General features: G+C 41.2%; 1 protein-coding gene across 1 annotated transcript in view; it reads right to left on the bottom strand.

Moving 5' to 3' along the window:
- Positions 1-20846, bottom strand: part of PCP4 (Purkinje cell protein 4) — a 55828-nt gene extending 34982 nt beyond the window's left edge. Inside the window, exons 1-2 of the mRNA XM_065068374.1 lie at positions 20696-20846; positions 638-689 (exon numbers count right to left, since the gene is read on the bottom strand). Coding sequence (XP_064924446.1) covers positions 638-689; positions 20696-20704 — 61 coding nt within the window. The 5' untranslated portion in view covers positions 20705-20846. The remainder of the gene's footprint in view (positions 1-637; positions 690-20695) is intronic.
- Between the last annotated feature and the right edge of the window lie 1656 nt (positions 20847-22502).

The raw sequence follows: 22502 nt of genomic DNA, 5'->3' as shown, positions 1-22502 counted from the left end.
CCTCTTTGTTAGAGTCAAAAAAAAACAATGACTCACCCCTTAGAGCAGTGGAGCATGAGTCCAAATTCACCGGCCTATGTAGAGTGTCAGTTAGAAGCTTATTTGCCACATGGTCCTGCCATGTGAGCTGCTCCATCCATAGCCTACCCCTAGCAACACTCAAATGAGCTCCATGCACGTGGCTTCTAACTTTGGTATCTCAGTTATAGGCCTAAAATTAGGTGGGATCAGATCAAACTATGTTTATAAGCAAGTCCTTTGTAATTAGTTAGTTTTGTTCATCTTCCTCATTCCTGTAGTGCTGCTCATAATATTTAACCTTGCCTCTTGTGTCATTTTTGTACATACCTAACACTATCTTGCTCTGGTCTCATTTGTATCTGCACTGACTTCTATAGAGTCCTTTGATTTACCTAGTATAAGCTTGAAGTTGGGTCTCTACTTCAGTAGATAATTTGAACATACTAAAATAAAGGATACAATTCCACTGAATCCCCTTCCAGTTTTCAAAACACATTCAAAAGGTAAGATATGAAACCAGGGTGGCTGCTACTGCCTGACATCTGTCATTACAGTAAAATGATTTTGGCTCAATTTGACTCAATATTCTCCTTCAATCAAAGAAGTCTAGCCTTACCATTCTCACCAGATGTCTTGTCTTTTCCATTTGTAGCTCCAGACCCTTGTCTCTGGGAAAGGGAAGGAAAAAAAGTGGTTAGTACAAACCTGAATGCGCTTGTTGCCTCCTTGGAATTACTAGCAGTTAGTCTGTTTTCTCCTCAATACCTTGGATAGTCATTCTCTCATGCAATGTTGCTTTGAAACCCTACCAGTCAGAAAAGGAACACATAGTACCGTCTGGGTACAGCTGTATAACTATGCTTGCAGCTGCATAAAATGAGTACATTTAGTGATGAGATAAATGTAATCCAAGTCTCCGGCAGTACAAGAGTATGAACTACAGCAGGATAACTCATTCCTGCTCTGCCTCCACTTCCATGGTTCTTCTGACTCAACTTCGGCCAGAAGATTCATCCACAAGTAGAGATGGAACTTCCCACTTCACAGTGCCCAAGGAATAGCCTCTTGGCTTTCCATGAAAAACTGATTTAAGTCACTTTTAGTAAAATGACATGTAGCAAACACCACTGCAGTCCAAACATATAGCTCTGCCATTGTGAATATTTTAGTGTAGTTACACTACTACATGACTTTCCAGCTTAGAAATGGTCACTGTGAAAATTATGCAACATCCCCCAGAGACAGCATCTCACAGGTGGAATTAAGGTACCTTAGCAAACTACTGCAGTAAATCCAGCATAAATTTGCATAAGAAATTCATGCTTCTATTACTGAAACAGATTAAATCATCCATCCTCTGGGGTAGCACATGTATAAAACTAGGAGTATTAAATTCAGTAACAAATCCAGCTGCACTCAGCTATCAGATGTAGCACATCCTCATGCATCAGGAAAGCTAACAGCTGCAATAGCACTGCAAACCAAATGTTTTGTGCCAATATAGGGACAGTCATATTGCTTGTCTTCTGAAAATTCATACAGGCATATTTATCTTCAGGTATTTACTCTAGAAGATCTGATTAAAGCCTTCTCTATTGCTCTAGTGTCTGTCCTTCTCCCACAGTGATTGCATTTTCAATGTATATGAGGCTAATCAAGACAAATACAAAACCTTACTTTAGAAGCCAGAGGAGGAAAGAATTCTTCAAACCCTTCCAGAGAACACAAAAGAGCTACATATGGTCTGTCATGCATCCACATGCCAGTGTTAGAGTTTCTCATCTGCTTACCTGTAGCAGACTTCAGTGCATATCTCTGTTCTACTGCTCTGTTTCATCTCACTCCATGCAATGAGACAGAGCATCCCTAGAGAAAACAACTCTGAGTCTCCTCATAACATGGAAATATATTTATTTCTCCCTAGAGCCCCAAAGCCTAAGACAAGAGAGAAGACTTTGCCTATACCAAAGAATGGGATTCTAAAGGGATAAGCATATTTCACAAAAGCTTAAGTTACCAACATCCAGAAATCAATAAATCCACCCAACCACCGGTTTTGCTGAAGATATTAACCTTCATGCCATTAATTTAAAATTTAGTTAATACTTCCTTAATTCAGTTTCAACCCATATTTGAAACTAGATTTCAGTGTTTATCTGATTCAGTGTTTATCACAGTGTTAATCTACTGGGACCCCCTCCTCCTCCAAAAAATTCAGGATTTTCCCCATCTATAAAATTGTAACTACACTGCTTTTTTGTCCCTGTTTATTTTTAAACAATTTTATCAAATTGTATTATTTCTTCAGTGTTTCAGGCTATGCTACTTAGCCTTTATGAAAGCTTCTCTTTCCTCCCTGGGCTGTACCTGTCAGGTTCAGTCTGCTATTGATGGAATGCTTGAATATGGATCCACACATTTATTTCGTGTCTCTGGATTTCCCCTCAGAGAAAGGGAAAAGTTGTCAAAGAAAATGAATAAAAACTTGGCTTAAGTTAATGAGTGTTTTTCTATTAATGAGGTCAAGGTTTTTCTTTAAGTCTGAAATCAGTCTAAGTATTCTACAGCCATTCCTTTTTTTGGTGATCACTGGACATACACAAAGCCTGAAAGTCTGCCAAACAACCTTTGACAGCCTTTCCTTCAGTTACACACATTTTGATCTATAAGCATTGTGTTGTCTTCCAAATGAGTGCAATGAATTTGAAAGTGAAAATGAGTTGCTCATTAACAAGGCATTGAAGCTTATGAAAAAGCCAAATACAATGTGATGATCCACCTTTTATTTCAACACATTCAGCGGACCTATTTCTTAAAACATTTTCAAGATGCTCGTATTATTAGCAGCTGGAGTTTCTTGCTTCTTTCATCACCTTTCATGATGCTACCCCAGGCTGCAAAACAAAGCTTAGATTTTTAATGCCCTTTGGAGTACAAGAGAACAAAACATGAGAAGTTACTAAGGGTATTTTCAAGAAGCAATGGATGAAAGCCCTCCAGAAGTTGGTATAACAGATATTGTCCTCACACACAACAGATCAAATTAAAATTGATGAAATACAAGAAAAGCAATATTAATTTCCAAGTTTTGGTTTTAAACAGAAAATCCAAGTTGTCGATGATATTTAAAAAAAGCAATGTAACTTTTTTGTTTCCTACAACTGGCAGCCAGCTTCCTTCATTCAAAAATTGTTTCTAAAATTCCCCAGAATTTTCCAAGACAAGCACTAGGACAGAAGCACTGAATAAACTTTCCACTAGACAATGAAGGAGAAAGAGCCAAAATGAACATGAGTGCAAAACCATAATGACTATACAGTAAAACAGGATAAAGAGTTTTGTTGCTATGTTGTGTAGGAGGAAACAGTTTGGCTGCTCAGAGCTATATTAATTTTTAACTCAGTGGTTTTACAGAACAAAAGCACATCATTGAAAATTTCTCCAAAATCAAAGTCATTCCCAGTTTGTCAGAAGAGGAAGGAAAAAGGACTACTGCCATATGTCCAAAATCCCAGTAAGAAAACAAAAAAGGTTTTCTTGCCTGTTAAATTCTCAGTGCTATACACAGCAGCTAGCTAGTGTAGTATGAAAAACTGTACTAAATTAATCTCCTAGGTGTACAAACTAAGGCCAAAAGTGAATTTGCAGCCCAGAGGACTTTTCAAGAAGAATGTGAAATTACTGCAGCAGCTTTTCTACTCTTTCCTCTAGCCCCTCCTGTACCCCCAAGCATAACTTTTGCTTTTATTCTTACATTCTGTTCTTGTTTTGAAATAGCCTGATCTTCTCATTTAGATGTCCAATTAGCACCTCAGCATTAGGGATTGTAACCAGGTGTTGATTACAGAATCCTTGGGGCCAGAGGGGTTATTTGTTTTTTCAATGAGCCACAGAAAGCCCAATATCAGGGACATGAAACCACCAGAAACTTCTGACAAATGAGCCTTTACAATAATAACAAGATACCCCTGGACATGTTCCTGTGTGACCTCACCTAGAAGTTCCTGCTCCAGCAGGGGGATTGGACTAGATGATCTTTTGAGGTCCCTTCCAATGCCTAACATACTGTCATACTGTGATTATTCTGCCATTTCATCCCAGTGCAGGACGAAGGTATAGCAGGCTGTAACCCAGTAAGGCAGCAGGTGCAGATTTTCAAAAGAATATTCCTTCTACATAAAAAAAAACAAACAAAATGCATCCAAGGATAGAATTCAGAGATCAGAAACAGTGGAAAATTTTTGTGAAGTGAATAGCAGAAAGAGTCAGTGTAGACTTGACTCAGGACAAAAAATAAAGTAATTGAAACATATTAAGTGTTATTAGGATGTTCTGTACTCATTGACTAGAGGAACAGCAGTGAAGTCTATGCATATCCTAAGCTTTTAAGGTTTTTTGCTACCAGGTCTATCCCTCACAAAAGGCATTACATGTGTGTGACAGAAGGAAATACATGTTTGTACAATACAGCACAAAAATGGCTGTGGGTCAGCCTGTTGTGTGCCAAGCAAGCCCTTATTCTGCACTACCATCTGTTCTCTGTAAAAGATTTTATCTGAAAGAGATATAAATTGAATCAAAGCTGTTTTATAAGCACCTCAGTTTTTCATAACCTTCTACTTTAGAGTTCATCTGCTTTAGCCTAAAAATGAAAAAAGTACTGAAAAAAATTACAAATTAAGTTTATAACCTTCCTTCAAATAAAAATGTCACTGCATCACTACAAATATCTGCTTAATGACTTTCCATGTTTTCCAAGTCAGGAAAGCTTACCAGTTAACAGCAGAATGATCAGGAGATATAGCAATTTATACCTGCTGTTCTTCACAACTAAACAGTTCCTGTACTGTTCCTCAAATTAGGGCAACTAAGGTTGACTTTGTCAAGGAACAAGGTAAAAAACAATTCTTACAGAGTTATATTTACTTAGTGTTGGCTGATCTTTGAACATACTGAGAATTTTAGACTACTGAAATATGACTCAGTTGAGGTTCATTTGACTATAGGCACAGGTAGATCTCAAGCATACTTAGTGTATAACCATTACTGCCTGAAAGTTCATAGTACATTTTTTTGGTTTTTCCTAGGTAGATTTTTGAGGACATTACACAAGCATGCACCTGCCTACACACTAAATAATGAATGAGAGAAATCTGGATTAAAAACACGGAACAGAGGACTCTATCAAATGTGGGACCCACATAATTCACATAGCCTCCTTTTCTACATACCTTCTCATCCAGGCATATTATATTCAGCTCCCCTGGTTCTAAAAACCCAGAGTTTTCTATGTTTAACACTAAATATAAAAACGCTATTTTTTGAAAAAGATAAGATGTTAAATTTATAAACAAACAGTGGGTACTGAGGGAGACATCAGCTACTGCTGGTAGATCAATACACTGTGTACATGCTACTTGAAAATAATTATGTGATGAGGTGATATCTTGAGCTGACTGAAATCAAAGAAAATTCTGCAATTACTTTTCTTTCACATTCCAGTGAAGAACACAAGCTGTATGTCAGAAACTAGACAAATATCCAAAATTTAAGTAAGGACAAGAAACAAACAGCTATGACCTGGAATGAATGAGTACAGTTTGTAGAATTTGGGACTTCAATGTGGTTAATTAGGTTAAACTCTTCTTTATTAGAAATTTCTGTTTCACTGTTTGACAAGCTCTCTCTAATGTCATACGAGACTTGAAACTATAGCATTCTGTATTTCACACCTTTAGATGTGAAAAACATTACTCTTAACCACAAGACTATATATGGTAATAAGAACAAAAGACATAACCATATTTAAGATTAAAAGTTAAGATCAGGAAAAATGATGTTGCTGTGACAAAAAGATGTGTTTACTGAAGCTGCCAAGGGCTACCTGGCCTCTAAATTAGGGAACTGGGATTTTAGCGCTATGGTATTTTTTGAATTATAAATCAAAAAGCACCAAGATGAACATATGGGAGAGAAGGTGTACCACTGGAGAGCCATGCACAAATTCTGCCATTTCACTCATTCTCTCCTATTTTAAGTCTTCTCAGAACTGGTCTGCAATACAGACAGATGGTAAATCCCAAACCAATTCTGTGACATACAGGTTCATTCACATCAGTAACAGCTAGTCATCTAAAGAACATCTGCAGACAGAAGTAAAGAATTTCAGAGAAGTTTTAATATGGTTATAAAAATTGCATTAGTAAGCTTTTCTCACTGATCTATTTGTGCATCTTTACCAAGTTCTTCTTTCTTTCCATATTTTTATAGACATGGTTCTGAATATTTATTAAATGAAAGTATCTTTTAAAACCTACACTTAATGTAACTGCTTTGAGTACAGGACACCTAGCCAATACTTTGTTTCAATGCTGGGTAAATCTGACAACATATCTGTTACTTCTGCATCATACATCTTTGTAAGAAATCACATCTAGATTCTGGACACCTGACAGAAAGGAAAAGCTTGTCAACATATACTTCACTACAAAACAGTCCATTCCTGGTTATGACCAATGATAACTTTCATTCCTGATAGAAGTGACTTTCTGGACACTACTGCTTTTCCCTGGCTACTCTCACCCTAAGATGTCAGTTCCTTAAGATATGGCCTCTACTCTCACACTCTGGCACCTTCTCTGCATGCTCTTTTACAAAGGGAGTTTTCCACAGCCAGTTTTCTGGCTGTCATGCATTACCAGGGCAGCATCATATTGCCAGAGCAAGAGTGCCAGAAGCCATCTTTCAATACTGGCTGTCAAAACTAAATCCTTGGCACTGATGATTTCTGTAATTGACTTCATGGGTCAAGCCATGTTCTGCTTGACTAGCTCTCAATTGTCCTTAATTTTACTAAGACTCTCCTATAGCTATTTTAATTAAAGCTCCACAGGTGGGCTAAGATGAACCAACAGCATTCAAACTGCAATGGCTAGAAGTTGGCACAGTGATCAGCACTGGTGTTCTGTGACTTCTGTAGTCACTGAAGGCACATGAGCATGCAAACACATGCATATTGTCATGCAAGAAACCACAGTAAATTTGTCAGAAATTAACAACACGGCCATGGGTAACTACAGATTATTTTCCTTCTAGACACTGTGGACCAGTGCTTGGCTCTTGCTGTTGCAATGATTTGGGCAAGATACAATCTTTGTAATTTCCTTTCATCTTTCTATAAAGGACAAAACCTGGACCTCAGCATTCATATCCTCACATCTTTGACAGTCATTTACACTGGTGCAAATTAAGTCTCAAATATTACTTTCAAATACAGAAAGAAAGCACTATATTCAAGGTATACCTGTCCATACAAGCTGCAACCTGTGCGAAGAGCAGACAATTTACCAGGTTGACTGCTGATATACTGATTGCTGCATTTCTCCAGGAAGGAAGGCACGTAGGTTTAGGTACTGTTTACTCAGGGTGAACCCACAACTCCTATGATAGAGCACATGGAGGCATGCTGGTGGAAAGCCCCAGCCCTCATGTCGACCCACTGGACAGCCAGGCACAGAAAAAGCAATGAGAACTGAAGGAGTAACCTTGAAGCTGGGACTTCTCAGAGTAGTTGAAAGATAGGGTTACAGTCTCTGAATCTGGGTGATTTTGTTTGCAGGGTGGTGATTATCCCTGTAAAACATGCATTTTATTAATGTTTATGCAAAAATGCATACTCCACCCAATGGGCAGAGTGCCTTAATCACAGGGGTGTTGGAAGAGTTAGGACATTTGCCTCAGTTTCAAGAGGCTTGATTTGTTCACTTTTGTCCAAACAGAGCTTTTGGTTTGAGATGTGTCCTCAGAACAGGTACTTTGCATTTACACAGAGAGCTTCAGCACCCAGAACACTTTCAGGTTAAAGAGCCACCTGATGAAAACGGGTAGAGAAAAATCACTGTCTGGGATACAGGAACTCAATACTGTTTTTTTAAATATTCTAATATCAGCAACAACCTTCCACTGTGCCTCACTTTTTGCCAATGCCAGTCTCTAGTTTGTAAATCAGCACAGTAAAAACCTGCTGATTTTGTATTTTAATTCAATATAGTGTTCTAAACAGAATATTTACACCAACACCAAACATAATAAACATAATTAGCACAAACAGTAGCTTCCTTAATATTTAGGTTATTAGCATATTTGGAATTAAAACATTATTAAGCTGATATTTCTCCAAAGACATTGTAATCACAATTTTTTTTCCAAGGCATGGATTAACAGAATCTTTGAAGTTAATTTTGAAAGCAGCTGCAAGAATGTATTTCCCAAATCCTGTTAATTACCATGCCAACCATGAGAAGTAATCCCTCTTTCTTTCCCCAGGAAATAGAGGATTTGATCCTGCAAGGCTTATTTACAGGGATAGCCCATATGTGGACAAATAGTTGCCTTCAATTCACCAGAATTACTCACATGAGTAGGAAACTCAGTGCTGTATTGTGGAATTTCTCTAAACTGCATGTTGGTTTATGTTTTGTTTAGCAAAGAGCAAAAATGGTAAAAATGCAAAGAGCAAAAATGGTAAAAATGAACTACAGAATATGCCTTCTCACACCACTTGCCTAAAAATTACCTCAGCTCTGATTTGCACATGGGTGATACAGCCCATGTCCTAATTACACTGGAAACTGATAAGAAACATCAAGGTGACCCATGAGGAATATTTCAATTACATAAAAATTGATTAAGCTAGATGTTATAAATGAAAAATGACTGAGCTTAAGGTGGTCTTTTTTTCTCCTATTATTTCTTATCTGTTGGTAGCACCAGACCTGGCACTACAGTGCCAGAAAGGGCATTTTGGGCAGGAAACCTGCCTTAAGAGCTCCCACTTCCCAGTCTAGCCCAATCTAGCCACACCTTCCCATCACCAAGGCATCATTTGTTTGGATATAATTGTTTGCAAGGTCACACAGAAAATAGGAGCACTAAAATTATTAAAGTTAAAAATAAATCAGAAGTGTTGAAAACAATCATTTAAATGATCCTGCTAAAAAAATACATAGTTTAATTGTTTCTGTTGATCATTTCAGTAATGTACTTGGCATCTCTGATCCACAAACAGTTGTACCAGGGCAACAGAATAGGCAGAGTACCCTGGGGAGAAGGTACTGCAACTAGTTCTGGGAACTGGAAATCTGAGCAAGTCAGTGCCTCAAACCACAAAATATAGCATGCTGTTATCACCCTCTGAGCTTGCATTACCTTCTAGCAATCTTTATTCCGCAACAGAGCAAATCATGGAGCAACACAGGTACATCTGTGCAGCCTAAATTAAAAGCCTTAGCCACCTGCACAGGCAAAACAGACAGTTGATGGCAACTGACTGTGGCATATGATTAGGAGCAAATCAGAACATTTGGGATCTGGGAACAGCATTTGGATTCAGATGGTCTATTGGGTATCCTTTAATATTAGCATACCCAGATAGGAAGAGCACCCTAAGCAAATTAATGGGTCAGGTCCTTGCTGAGCCACAATATAATGGATTATGGATGGTGTTTTTGCAACAAATATTTACTTTATATTTGATTTTTCCAAACCCTTCTGAAGTTCAGGGTAATTTAATTTGCTGAGCTACAAACTCAGCTGTAATTGAGTTAGAAGCTGTCTTCAAGGGACAGCTTGGGTTATTAATGGCAAAAGTCTGCACTGACAAATTGCTTCATATCTGATCATATTGGTTATTATTAAAACAGGCTGCTTCTTCCCAGACTGAAAAATTCTGGCTTATTTCTTTACTTCCAGTTGTACAATTAAAAAATATTGTTCTCACTTATTCCTATTTCCTATATATTCAGAGGTAAACAGATGTTATTACAGTCTTAGACTGCACTAACTACTGGGCAGCCAGGTTTTAAAAGGTATTAATTATGGCAGTTTCAAGCTGCCATGCAAAGGAACTTTCTGCTTTTACCCTAGGGCAAAGTCTTCTGATTTTCAAGACAACAGCAAGGATGTTTATGCATCACTAACTCTACTCCTCAAACCCCCAGGCAGGCAGTCTGGTCACTGAGAGCAACTCCAAGCAGCCCCAGAGCCATCCACAGTTATGACGGTAACTTTAGGGCTGCTCCAGTAGCAGGGGAATCACTGGACTGAGAAAATTCTGCAGCCTTGGCAATGCACCCTGCCCAGGGGCTGCATAGAGAGATGACGCAAACCTGTTATCTCTGGCTCTATGCCATAAGGAGACTCATGCGAGGGGAACCCTGAATTGGCTGCTGAAGCTGCCTCAAAACAGGGCCTCACCTGACAGAGAATTTGTCCCACATTATTCAAACCTGTATCAGTACTGACCTGCTGAGATTTGCAGGAGCTGCTTTGTTCAATGCATGATGCAGTTCAGTGCAAAGCTGTCTTGGCACTATGAGTCTAAGCAGCTAAGCAACTGGAAACAACCCAGCCATACTAAAAAGGAAAACACAGGGTGATGCACAAGGTCACCTTGATTGCCAGGAATCAGAGACAGCAATCAAATATACACACAGCAAGCAGAACAAAAGCCAGGTCACTAGCTCTGTCCAAGAGCTGGCCAAAATTAGGGATTTCTGTAAGTCAGAAGCTCCCAGGACCCTGCAGTGGCTCAGTGAAATTGATGCTGCTGTCGGCTTCATTGTTACTAGCAGCAGAGAAAATAAAGCAACTTGCACTGAGCAGCTGCAGGTAGTTCCCTGGTCCCAGGACAGACCCAGCAGATTACTTGCCCTAAGACTAAATGTTCTACAGTTCCTGCAGTGCTCTAACCATGGAATAAATCCAGGGGATATGTGGTCAGGCAGATTCAGCAAGCCACTCTCCCTCCACTGAACACTATTTTCCAATTCAAGCTCAATAAAAACCTGCACTTTCTCCACTCCAAGTAGTCAGTCATTACTTCTGCCTTCAGGTTCCCACTATGTATCAGGCTCTATCCTGCACTTTGTGCCTTGTATATGAAGTGAAAGAAAAATGTTACCCAACCAGGCATTTTCACCTTTTGCACACATGAACACAGCAAGCTATCATGCAATGCCATTAAAAAGGACCCTAATGAGCTGCTCCAGAAAAAAGTAATGCATTTTGTTAATATTCTAGTGTATCCATCCTGTGACTACTCAGAAAATAGGTTCCTTAGAAGTTACCTGCAGAAGCAGGTAAAACCATTCACTTAGATCCAGCTGTGTGCTGCCTGACACACTGCAGCCAAAAACATCTATTAAAGGGTTACACCACATGACCTCAGAAGATATTGCTAGAATTCAGATAATTTGCACCTTTTGTTGTTTGCACCATTAATTCTAGATCCTTTGCTACCAGTGTTTCTGCAAGTGCAGGTCCATCCTGTAAGTCCAGTTCCAGTATTGAAATGTACCAGGCTTCTAGTCCAAGCAAGGAACAGAAGGCAGTGCTCAGAACAAGAGCCCTGTGAAACAACAAGTTCTCCTGTAGCCTTACTTGAGAGGTTCATTCAACTTTGTTTGGATGTTAGTGCTATCCAATAGCTTGTAAAATATGCTGAAGGAAAGATGTGACAGCTAGACAAGTCTGACTAGCAAATTAAAATTGGCATGAAGTTGGCCTGCCTTAGGCATTTGGCTGCCCTGCTTAAACTTCAGCACATGTGTGCTGGCACATGCATTTTAAAGTGTGCCAAGCCAACAATGTGTTTGCTCTCTTTTCCAGTGGTGAGCATATATCTGTCAGATCTGAGTGGAGTATTGATATGTATGAAGCAACTATGAAGCTATGTCTTCTTTTTCTACCATGTCACCTGCAGAAAGATGCCTGCCTAGCCATCCCCACTTGCCTAGTGTGCTCTTCCTCCTCATCCTTCCTAGGAAGTTAAGGATTCTAATTTGCAACAGTTTCTACCTTTTGTCTCCCTTTACATCACATTTTACTAATGCATGTTTGAAATTCAAGGAACCAGATCTCAGCATTATTCAGGTTTCCTTCCAAGACACAACATAGTATCTCAAATCTGAACAAAAGGTATTCTTCACAGTATTTCAATTGGTGTTAAAATTATGTGCATAAAAGAGTAAATATCCAGAGTATTCAGTATTTTAAAACAAAAATAATTTCATCTGGGGGGATTTGAAAGAGAAGCATATTTTCAACAAGAGAGTGAGACAGCAAGCATCCTATTACATGAAACATTCAAGCTAGAGAATGAAATGTCCTAGAATTCAAATGGAAGACATACTTGTGATTTTTGAGAATTATTTTTCTGTCTCTTTACCACTTCTCTACTGCCTCACCCAGTGCTGGACTTCAGTCTTTTCACATGTGTTTTCACATTTAGCTGGGCATTACATTCTGGTTCATCTCAGGCAGGCTTCTCTCCTCCACCAGATTGTGTTGCATCTGATGATGTCTGCACTCTGCTTGTTTGCTCTTTTTTAGAGAGAAGTTCATTGCGGATATCCAAAGCTCAGTTTCCTCTTCCCATAGTAGAAAAGGGCACTCTTTCATCCATTCAACTAAACTTCTCCCTGCTGCCCACTGGGGGCTTTTCTGAAACACACACAGCTTCTTAGAAGAGACAAAGGTACAGCAGTGTGTGTGTGTAATGGCACCCATCAGGGAAGGATCAGTTGAATGGCTGCATCAGAAACACCAATTAGCCACCAAAGCCAAAATTATTGTGGGAAAGTGCTATGATACTTACAAAAACATCCTCACATATCACTGGTCTTCCTTCATACACTGAGTGTCAATAGGAATAGGTCCAATATTACTAAAATCCTCAAGAAATCAAAGATGTCCTCAGATCTATTAATTTTTGCCTCATCTGCACACTTGCCCCAATTTAGGGGTTAAATTTCAAGGATAAGGTTATCAAGATCATGATCACATCTTCTCCTATGGTCAGAATGCTTTCAACTACTATTCCAATGTCTGGTAATCGATCTGCTGTTAGATTCATAGAGAATAAGTCACCAACAAGGCAGATGAACAGCCAGGTGTCCAAACCAGTGGTACCTGCTGGATAGTAAGGCTTATTTTGTAGGTCACAGAGGACACATGGAGATGGCAAAACATGCCCATGCATTAGCAATGGTACTGTCTGCTTTCCAGCACTCTACCCAGTGATTTTTTTTGAAGCTTTGAAGATCCCCAATTTCCTTGAAAGCTGTCCTCCACCCCCTACAAAACTAATGCACTTCCCGTGAAAAACTGCTTCACATGCAGTCCTAACTAGTTCCTAGTGGAGATGCTGACTTCACAGGACTGTTCCAGCTGTCTCACTGATTCACTCAAGAAAAGCCTGCTAACTCTTGTCAAGATTAACAAGCTTTAGCATAACATGGAATTGTCCTTTTTCCAGGAACAGCCCCAGTCAGTGCTAGCTTGGGCATTTCTGAACTGTGCTCCATCATTCACAGAAAAGATGCACCTAAAACCCCTCCAAATATCTCCACACCAGTGTGTACAACTAGCCAGGATCACTATGAGCCTCCCCTCTTCACCCTCACTTTTAGGAAACTCATGTTGCACTGCTAGCTAGCACAAGCTTTCTGTGCTCAAGAGCACAGCAGTACGTGCCCCTTCCAAGTTTAAGCTATTATAACCTGAATATTTGGTTCAGGTTTCTCTAGTTCTACTACTGCAGCTTCCTAGTCCTGCTGGCACTATCCAGCAGCCACTATCCACAGCACCATTAGAGTCAAACCTGCCAGCCAAAAAACAGCAAATAGTGCTGGTGATAGAACAGCTCAGACCTTTCTTTCAGGCATTTTGACAATAAGACTGTGTTAAAAACACTATATTGCTTCGTTAGAGCCCTGTCTCTCCACACCTTAGAAAATCTGAAGCCCTTACATCCACTACCACTACCCTTCTCATACACTTGCTGTCTCAGTCCAGGAATCTTTACAGTCTCCAGAGACAGGCAGAAGGGCACCCCTTTTTACATTTTTCCCCCCCCCTTTTCCCCCCTTCCCCCCCCTTACTTTCAGTTTTAATAGAGGAGATCTCAAATATTCTGTCTACAGTTACACTGCTCACAGTATCAGCTGCACCACTAGTTCACATCACATTTCACACACTATGTACTAAAGTGATAATGTAAGAACATTCAGTGTTTGTAAAGTACTTTTTCATTTAAGAGAAAAGACAGTTCAACTGTAACTAATATTCAAGGCATGTAGGCAGATAATTTTCATTTATTTTCTGACTAAAATTGTGCTTCTTCCTCCAATTTTCATGTTAGTGCCTAAATAAGGCTATATCCCACCTGGAAGGAATTAATCACATGAGACAGCACCAGCCAAAGACCTGGCCTATGTGACACTTGCAAGCTTACCTATACAGAGGGTAGCCTGGTCTCAGAGGAAGCAGACATGGAGAGTAGGGATAGATTATTACTTCAAATCCTGTCATTCAAAATAAATTTCACAACTGCAACTCTTCTGCAGTTGCTTGATCTGAGCTTATCCCATGAAGACTGCCATTCATTTTCCTACTAAGATAGCCTATACAATTTGTCTCTTCCATCTCTTTCCATAAGATAAATACTAATTTTTCTTAATTTAAAGTAGAAGAAGGAGAAAAAGGATTTACAAGTTATGACTTGACCTCATTTCTCCTTATCTACCCTATCATCATTTATTTAGAAACCCAATGTCCAAAGAACTGAAGAAAGAAACAGAATACATTCTCCTCTAAGAAAAGGTACATTTTTCATCTGCATTAGAGGATCCTATGCCTTGCATAGAAGAAAGTATTACACAGCTCAGTGAGTTTAAGGCTCTTTTGCAACTGACAGGATGAAGAAAGGCATAGTTTTCTTCTGATGCACGCAAACCTCTTCTCCCAGTCCTCCTCAGCCAAGAAGTGGGTGTCTCATGATTTACATACCCAGTGTCTAGCCATTCTGTTACAAGTTAGTTACAGATAAGAGAGAAAAAATGTAAACACTGACATTTTCCTAGTCATTCCCAAAAAAAAAAAACCACCACAAAACAAACACCCCAAACAGCAGCAGCACACAAGATAGACAAGAGCAAATAGTGGCCTGGAAATCAAATATTTCATTTAAGTCAATAGACAAGCACCCAACAACCTGCAATGAAAAGACCACCACTGTTCCTGTTTAAGTTAACTGCTACTATACACCATATTTCATCATGAGCATGATCTAGTTACATAGAAATTGCTGGAAGATGACTCTTATAACCTTGCTGATGCATTAGAAATTTAGGGATACTGGACTAGAAACTAATACGCCTCTGCAACCTGAAATGATATTCTGTTATCAAGTACTGCAGCATAAAGGTTGGAGTTTTACTGTTTTACAAATGCAGCTTTTGCTTTAAGTTACTCTTTTACAGGGAAACAGTACCTGAAGCACATTATTAAATTTAACTGCCCTTTATTGAAGTGTTATGTTGTTTGAATTTGTTGGCATTCAACACATTCCAAGAAAACCAGCATACTTCTTTCTAAACAGGATGTCTGACAGTTTCACCAAATTAAGATCAATTTCCAACATGACTTCTGAGTGCTATTTTAAAAGATGCTTGATCCCACTGAAACCACACTGATGGAAGGAGTAGGCAAAGTGACAGATCTAAAACTTATTGTTCTCCCTTCTTCCGCCTCTTTCAAGAAGCAATTTACCACTCAGCTAATAAATAGATGTGAGTTAAAATTAAAAGCTGATGTTCATGTGCCTTCTCAGTCCCACCCCCGTCCTATAATAGCTGCAGAATTTCCTCCTCCACCCTGCCATGTTCTTGCTGCACTTTTTAGATCTATACAGTTTTGTACCCATTCTGGGTATAACCTCAGTGAGGCCAATAGTTAACGCTGGGAGTATCACAGTATGTTTGGGATTGGAAGGGACCTCAAAAGATCATCTAGTTCAATCTCCCTGCCGGAGCAGGAACACTTAGGTGAGGTTGCACAGGAACATGTCCAGGCAGGTTTTGAATGTCTCCAGAGAAGGAGACTCCACAACCTCCCTGGGCAGCCTGTTCCAGCGCTCTGTCACCCTTACAGAGAAGAAGTTCTCAAATTTAAGTGGAACCTGTTGTGTTCCAGCTTGATCCCATTACCCCTTGTCCTACCATTGTCATGGCAGCATCTGAAAAACACCCCCAGAAGGGCTCCCCTAAGACAACTGTCTGGCTTAGACAACCCTCAGGACTGTAAGCATGACACAAGAGAACAAAACCTCCCTTAAAAATAGCACATTCCCCCCCTTCAAACACCAGCTCTTTGATTTAATGTTATCAGGATTATTGGTGTACAATCCTCACTTCAATATATAAATACATCTGGTTCTAAGACTCCAAATACCATTTCAGTGGAACAGATTCAACTGAACTCAGAGAGCAACACACAAAAGAATTCCAGTTTTCCCATATAACTACCTGAAGCAGCTACAGTATAAGGCAGAAACTTTCACATATGCCTAACATGTCACACTTGATCATGTCAATCTCTAACAGCCTCCTGGTGACCACCCCTGTCCAGAGTGATAGAGATGTTCCAGGTTCTCCCTCAGCCTGGAGGGAAGCAGACACCCTCTGTTCCTCTGCCAGCTTACAGGCATGCCCTAACCACCAGGCCATGTGTTATCACCAGTTTTGAAAACAGTAACAGCAGAGTCTGCCTTGGTGGTTAGTGTTTCACACACATCCCAATGACTGGTGAATCTCAAATTTCAGAAAAAGTGGTCTTTTAGCCCAGTGTTAGGCCATATCACCTTTCCATCTTTGCTGCCTTGGCTGCCCCAGTACCTCCTACTGAACGTGATCTGAGCTCCAAAACAGAGATTCAGTACTCCAGGCTGCAGAGGAGAGCTGTCTGCAGCTCACCCCCCATCAATGTCCTGCACATCCCTATTACAGGTAACACAAGCCCCCTTCCTGATCTTTTTGAAGATAGACACTACAGAACAGTTGCTACAGGATTCAAAAAGCTCAGAAGTACCATAAGGCAAAGGGAAATAGCCTGCTGTAGCTCAAGGAAGAAGAAAAGATCTGGGGGTCTTTGTATTCAAAGCCACACACACAAAAAAACACACACAACACACATTGGAGCAGATACCAAGTCCCTAGCTCTTAGCCACCCCAACTAAGACACCTAAGCACCCTACAGAGTCAAAGCCTTAACAGCTCTTTCCATCTGCCTTATGAATTTTTGTGTGCCTAGTTGCCTGAAGCCTGTTTCAAAAAGAAATCTAGAATACTCTTGCTACTGCCTGGTAGCTTGACTGCACCTCAAATACATACAGCTGCTGGCTCAAACCCTGCCTTAGGTGGTACGCATCAGCACCTTGACAATCAGTACAGCACTTCACTCACATTGCATAAGGCTCTTAAAATGCAAGTTCTTCCCTTAAGTCACAGGTACCTCAGGCATGTGGGCTGATTAGGCAGTTTTCCTGAATGGTTTTCCCAAAGTTAGACACCTAAATAGCACATTACAGCTGAACTCCTCCCCTACCACAGCAATACCTCTAACCCTTTAACATCAAACAGAAATAAATGCATCTGACAAGGCAACCCCTGCTAATGCTGTTTTAAACTCCAACTCCTTACACAGGCACTTCATCCCTGAGCCACTGGAACAGCATCCAGGCCTGTAACACCCTAATGTTTAAGTGTGCACCTTCCCAAATCCAGACCTTATTCCTTATGACAGCCAAAATCATTCAACACAGGAGGCAAGAGTGGCAGTGACTGTTGTAAAAACGTTTGTATGATGAATGCTTCTTATGAACCTTTGTACCAGAGGAATACTGTCACCATGACCAGACATCATCTGCAACATGTGAGACAACAGATAAGACGACAGGATTCCCTGTGGTGAATCACATTTATGCCAGCTGCAAGTCTAGAGGCTCACTGGTAAAACTTCTGGCTGTGAATAGAGATTTGGCATTAGCCTATGAGCTCATTACACAGGATTACTTCCTCCAGTTCATCCTACGTGACCAAAGATCTTTAACAAAAGAGCTGTATCTCATGGGTGCTCACTGACAGCAGCTGTCAGCATGGTTCATCTCTATAAACTCATTAAAAAGAAAGAAAAACACCTACAGACCTAAACAACAGGCTCCTTGGTTATCTGAGGACAGACTTTCAAAGCTACTTCAACATCTAAAAATGCATTTCAGTATACAGTAATGTTCCTGAGAAGCTCCCGATACAGCTAAGTGATCTGTCTGCCTCTAAAACCAAGTAGCAAGAAGCATTAACCATGTTTTGCAATGATACAAGGTAAACTCTTACACCTCAAGTTCCCTGTAACTAGTTACAGGGCCAGACCTTTGCCCAGCAGACAGAGCATCTTAAACACATTTTCAGACAAATATTGCAGAGGAAGCATCGTAGGCTATTTTCTGTAGAAAAGTTCTTTATCCTTCCTGAAAAATAAGTTAGCTGCTAGAAAACAGAAAAAAACTCCAGTTAATGGATGCTTCCTGTTCAGCTTTCCGCACCAGGAGACTGATAATCACTGCCCATATAGCAGGGAATAAGTTAATTTTGCTTGAAGTGGTAAAATAAGAATCCATGTAAAGTCTCAGTAAATATATTGAAGGATATGAAAGCTCTTTTCAGAGATTCCTGCAACCACATAGGCTCCACCCAAATCCTGACAATTGTTAAAATAAAGTAAAAAACCTTCACACCCTCCTAACACCATTCTATAAATAATCTTTTGATGGATAATCTTTTGATGGCTCTCGATGAGCCTCTCTCAGTCACCCTGTCCTCAGATTTTCTGGTAGATTAACACAAAGAAAAATATTTTTCATTTACACCATGAAAAGTGAAATCCACCAAGACTCCATCCCAATCCAAATACAAACAGATGTTTGAAGAGCTTGCATTCTGTTATATTTTTTGATTCATTCTTTAACAAGAGTCTTTTGCAGTGAGGTGGATTGGGGTGGTCCAGTTGCTTTCATCTGCCTTTCGGAAAAAGAATAATCTATTGATAAATAGCTGACAGGCAAGTAACAGCAAGGAAGCTTTTCTGCATTAGAGCTCTGAGTGATAAACTCTCCAACGCTGTCAGTTGAATGTCAATAGTGCTGAAGACATTGAGAGCAGCACTAAGTGTCACACATACAGGGCTCAGTGCTGCACCAGTGAAAGAGACAATTTCCAGCTCTGAGGATTTGCTAGAAATAATGTTCTGTGAAAGCACAAGGAAATGTGTTATGAATAGAGAACCCATCTGCTGGTGTGCGGGATGATATCCATGTTTATCAGGACTTTTAAAATCCAAAAGTCTGCAACCTAACTATGAAGGGCTAATTTACTGTGCAAATATAACCCAGCACAGGGCTATAAAGAGAGAGTGCCTTGTAGAGTTACAGTTAAGTACAACAGTATCACTCAATTGTCCCTCCTCACCAGAAGATTTTTCCTAAATTGCTATGTTTAAGAATTAGAATATAGTTGTGGCATCTCACAGAACACTTCAGCTAGCCTGGGTGGCACAGGGACAGTGTCTGCAAAAAAAAAAAACAACCCACACTGCATAAACTCTGTCCAGTTGATACAAATACAGGCAGCAACCAAGGAAAAGTCAGGAAGAGTTTGGTGCATTACACCTGGACTGCCTGGTCTCCATAAACAGCAGAAAAGCACCATGAGGATTTCCTCTGCTTTCCCCATTTAGCCTGATCTGCAAACCAGGATGTAAGCTTCTCCTCATAAATACCTGAGCCAGAGACCTTGCTACTACATTACTCTGTCCTACGTTTACACCTCATCCATCTAAAGGTACAGCAGAGTAAGACCTGTGCAAAAACTAGTAAAATATCACTTGATGTCACTCTTAATTTTGCTGCTAAGAAAAAAATGCACATTTGTTAATGAAGCAGCAGGTCTTTTCTAACAGGAAACAGCCTCCAAAACAGATGCTGGGTAAGGCATAGTTATCAGGTATCTCTACTGCTTCCCAAAGAAACAGTTCCACTAGAGAACACCAGCTAAACCTGCACAACACTTGACTGACTATGTGGCCAAGTACTCACCCTGCCTGGTGACACTTCTCATAACAAAAACACTAGATTGCTCCAGAGAACTTTTCCACCACAAAACACCACAACTGAGAATTTTCAGCTTATTTATTTATAAGGGTACAAGTGATCTTTACATGTTTGGCACTGTTTACATTTTTTTCTTTAATTGCAATCCTTCCTAGGACACTATTTATAAAGTTCACATCAGCATCCAGCTACAAACAGGGCAATTTTTTCCATGAGCTCCAGCAGATAACTTTCATGCAACTTACTAAATCTGCATACGAAAGCATTAAATACATCTTTAAATTATTAGAGTTTTAAATGAATGACTCACCACTGGTGCACATGGTACTTCAAAGGGTAAAATACTGCCTTGAAGGCACACACACACCTATAGAGATCTCTTGATCAGAAGGCAGGGTTTAACAGAAGCTGCCTATTCCAGACTCACCACCCAGCAAAAAGACACCTCTCGGGTCCATCGGCTCTGCTGGGAGGAACAGCAGAGCCCCACCGCTTTCCCGCCAGGAAAGCACCCAGCCCACTCCAGCTGCTCATCAGAAGGTGACGGTTACGTCCAACGCCAAGTGCTGCCCCACGCCCCAGCCGCTTTACGAGGGGCTGCAGCGGCTCCCGCCCCGCCAAAGCCCCCGCTGGCGCTCCCCGGGAAGCCGCCTCATCCCACCGGCCGCTCACCTCGCTCATGTCGCGCGGCAGCCCGGCTCGCGACAGCCCAGCTCTCAGCAGCCCCGCCCGGCACAACGCTCCTGCCGCCCCGCGCCGCCCGTTAAGAAGCGGCGCCCCGCGCCCAGCCCGGCCCGCGCCAGCCAATGAGCACCGCGCCCTCGCCGAGCCCCCAGGCTCCCGTCATCCAAGAGGGCGCGGCGCCCCCTGGCGGCGGCGGCGACAGCGGTTTCCCCGGGCCCCCGAGGGTCCTCGTTCCCCACACCCGGGAACCAGCCTCCGCGAGTACTGGGACTGCTGCTTCTCTTTAGTGACAGAACCCGAGGGAATGTCAGGAAGATGTGCCAGGGAAGGTTCAGGTTGGACATGAGGAAAAGGTTCTTCCCCCAGAGGGTGGTGGAGCACTGGAACAGGCTCCCCAGGGAGGTGTCACAGCCCCAAGCCTGACAGTGTTCAAGAAGAGACTGGACAACACCCTCAGACACATGGTGTGAACTGTGGGGTTTCCATATGCAGGGACAGGAGTTGGACTTGATGAGCCTTGTGGGTCCCTTCCAACTCAGGACATTCTATGACTCTACGAAGCACGCGGCGGAAGCAGCGCTCCCCTCCTCCGGGAGACCGCAGTTCTCCTAAGAGGAAAGGGACTAGTCAGCAAGGGAGGCAACGACTTCTGCTCGGGAGCCGGGGATGGAGCCCACCACCCAGTTTCGGGGTGGCCAGAAAATGCACATTAATGAGTACAGATCGGATAAAATAGCCAAAGTTTCACAGCTCTCCCCACCACCTGGCTTTGTTCTTTGTTACTGAGGCGCTCAGCAAGTCATAACGTGAGGCTCGCTGCCATTTCTGTTGAAATACATAGCATTTCTCCAACTTTCAGCTTTCACAGATATATGGAAAAGACTCCTTTTGGTAATTGTTCTGAACAAATTATTAAAATAAAACTTTGGAAAGTGTGCTGTTATACTCCAGCATCCATCTTTTGATGGAGCACAATTACTATATTTGGCAATGCACATTCAGATGCTCTGACTCATGTATCTATGAAGAAATATAGGTTCAATTTGCTCTGGGAATGCACTTAACTCCCTCAATTTTTTTCTCAAATCAATGAAAAAGTTAACGCATTATTTTGGAGAGCCTGAGAAGCTTGCCTTTCCACTTCCTGGGACTACCTTGCAGCAACCTCTTCTCTTCATCAAAATTTGTGTCCAGATATAGTCATAATAAAGAGAGTGAAATAAATTTTGTGAGACTTTTCTGGAAAACGCCCTCCCCCTTTGAACTGCAGAGAAACCGACACTGCAGCTTCACCTTTCTATACCACCCATCATCAGATGCTCAGTGATGGAGGGGCACATGGAGCCATTCCGTTGCAGTCACCACTGCTGCAGCTTTCAGCCTGCTCCTGCCTGAATGCCAGCCTGTCCCTTGCCTGACCAAGCACTCCTCCCAGCACTCTTCTCACAGCAAGGGTGAGCTGGGGTCCTCCACCTGAGGTGGGAAGAATATAGGGATGCTGCCCGGGTGTTTAGGGATGGGATCAGGAAAGCTAAGGCACAGTTGGAACTGCATTAGGCAAGGAATGGGAAGAGTAATAAGAAGGGATTCCACAGGTACACTGGCCAGAAAAGGATGATTAAAGAAAATATACCCTCCTGGTAAATAAAATAGAAGATCTGGTGACAACTGATATGAAGAAAACTGAGGTACTGAGCTAACAAGAGCTATGACTGTCATCTATCTGGACTTCTATAAGGCACTTGGCACGGTCCCCCACAGCATTCTTACTGCTAAATCAGAGAAACACGGCTCT

The sequence above is a fragment of the Columba livia genome, chromosome 1, assembly GCF_036013475.1.
Source record: "Columba livia isolate bColLiv1 breed racing homer chromosome 1, bColLiv1.pat.W.v2, whole genome shotgun sequence".
NCBI lineage: Eukaryota > Metazoa > Chordata > Aves > Columbiformes > Columbidae > Columba > Columba livia.
Note: the sequence above shows the minus strand (reverse complement) of the source record. Positions and strands in the feature narration are given on the sequence as shown.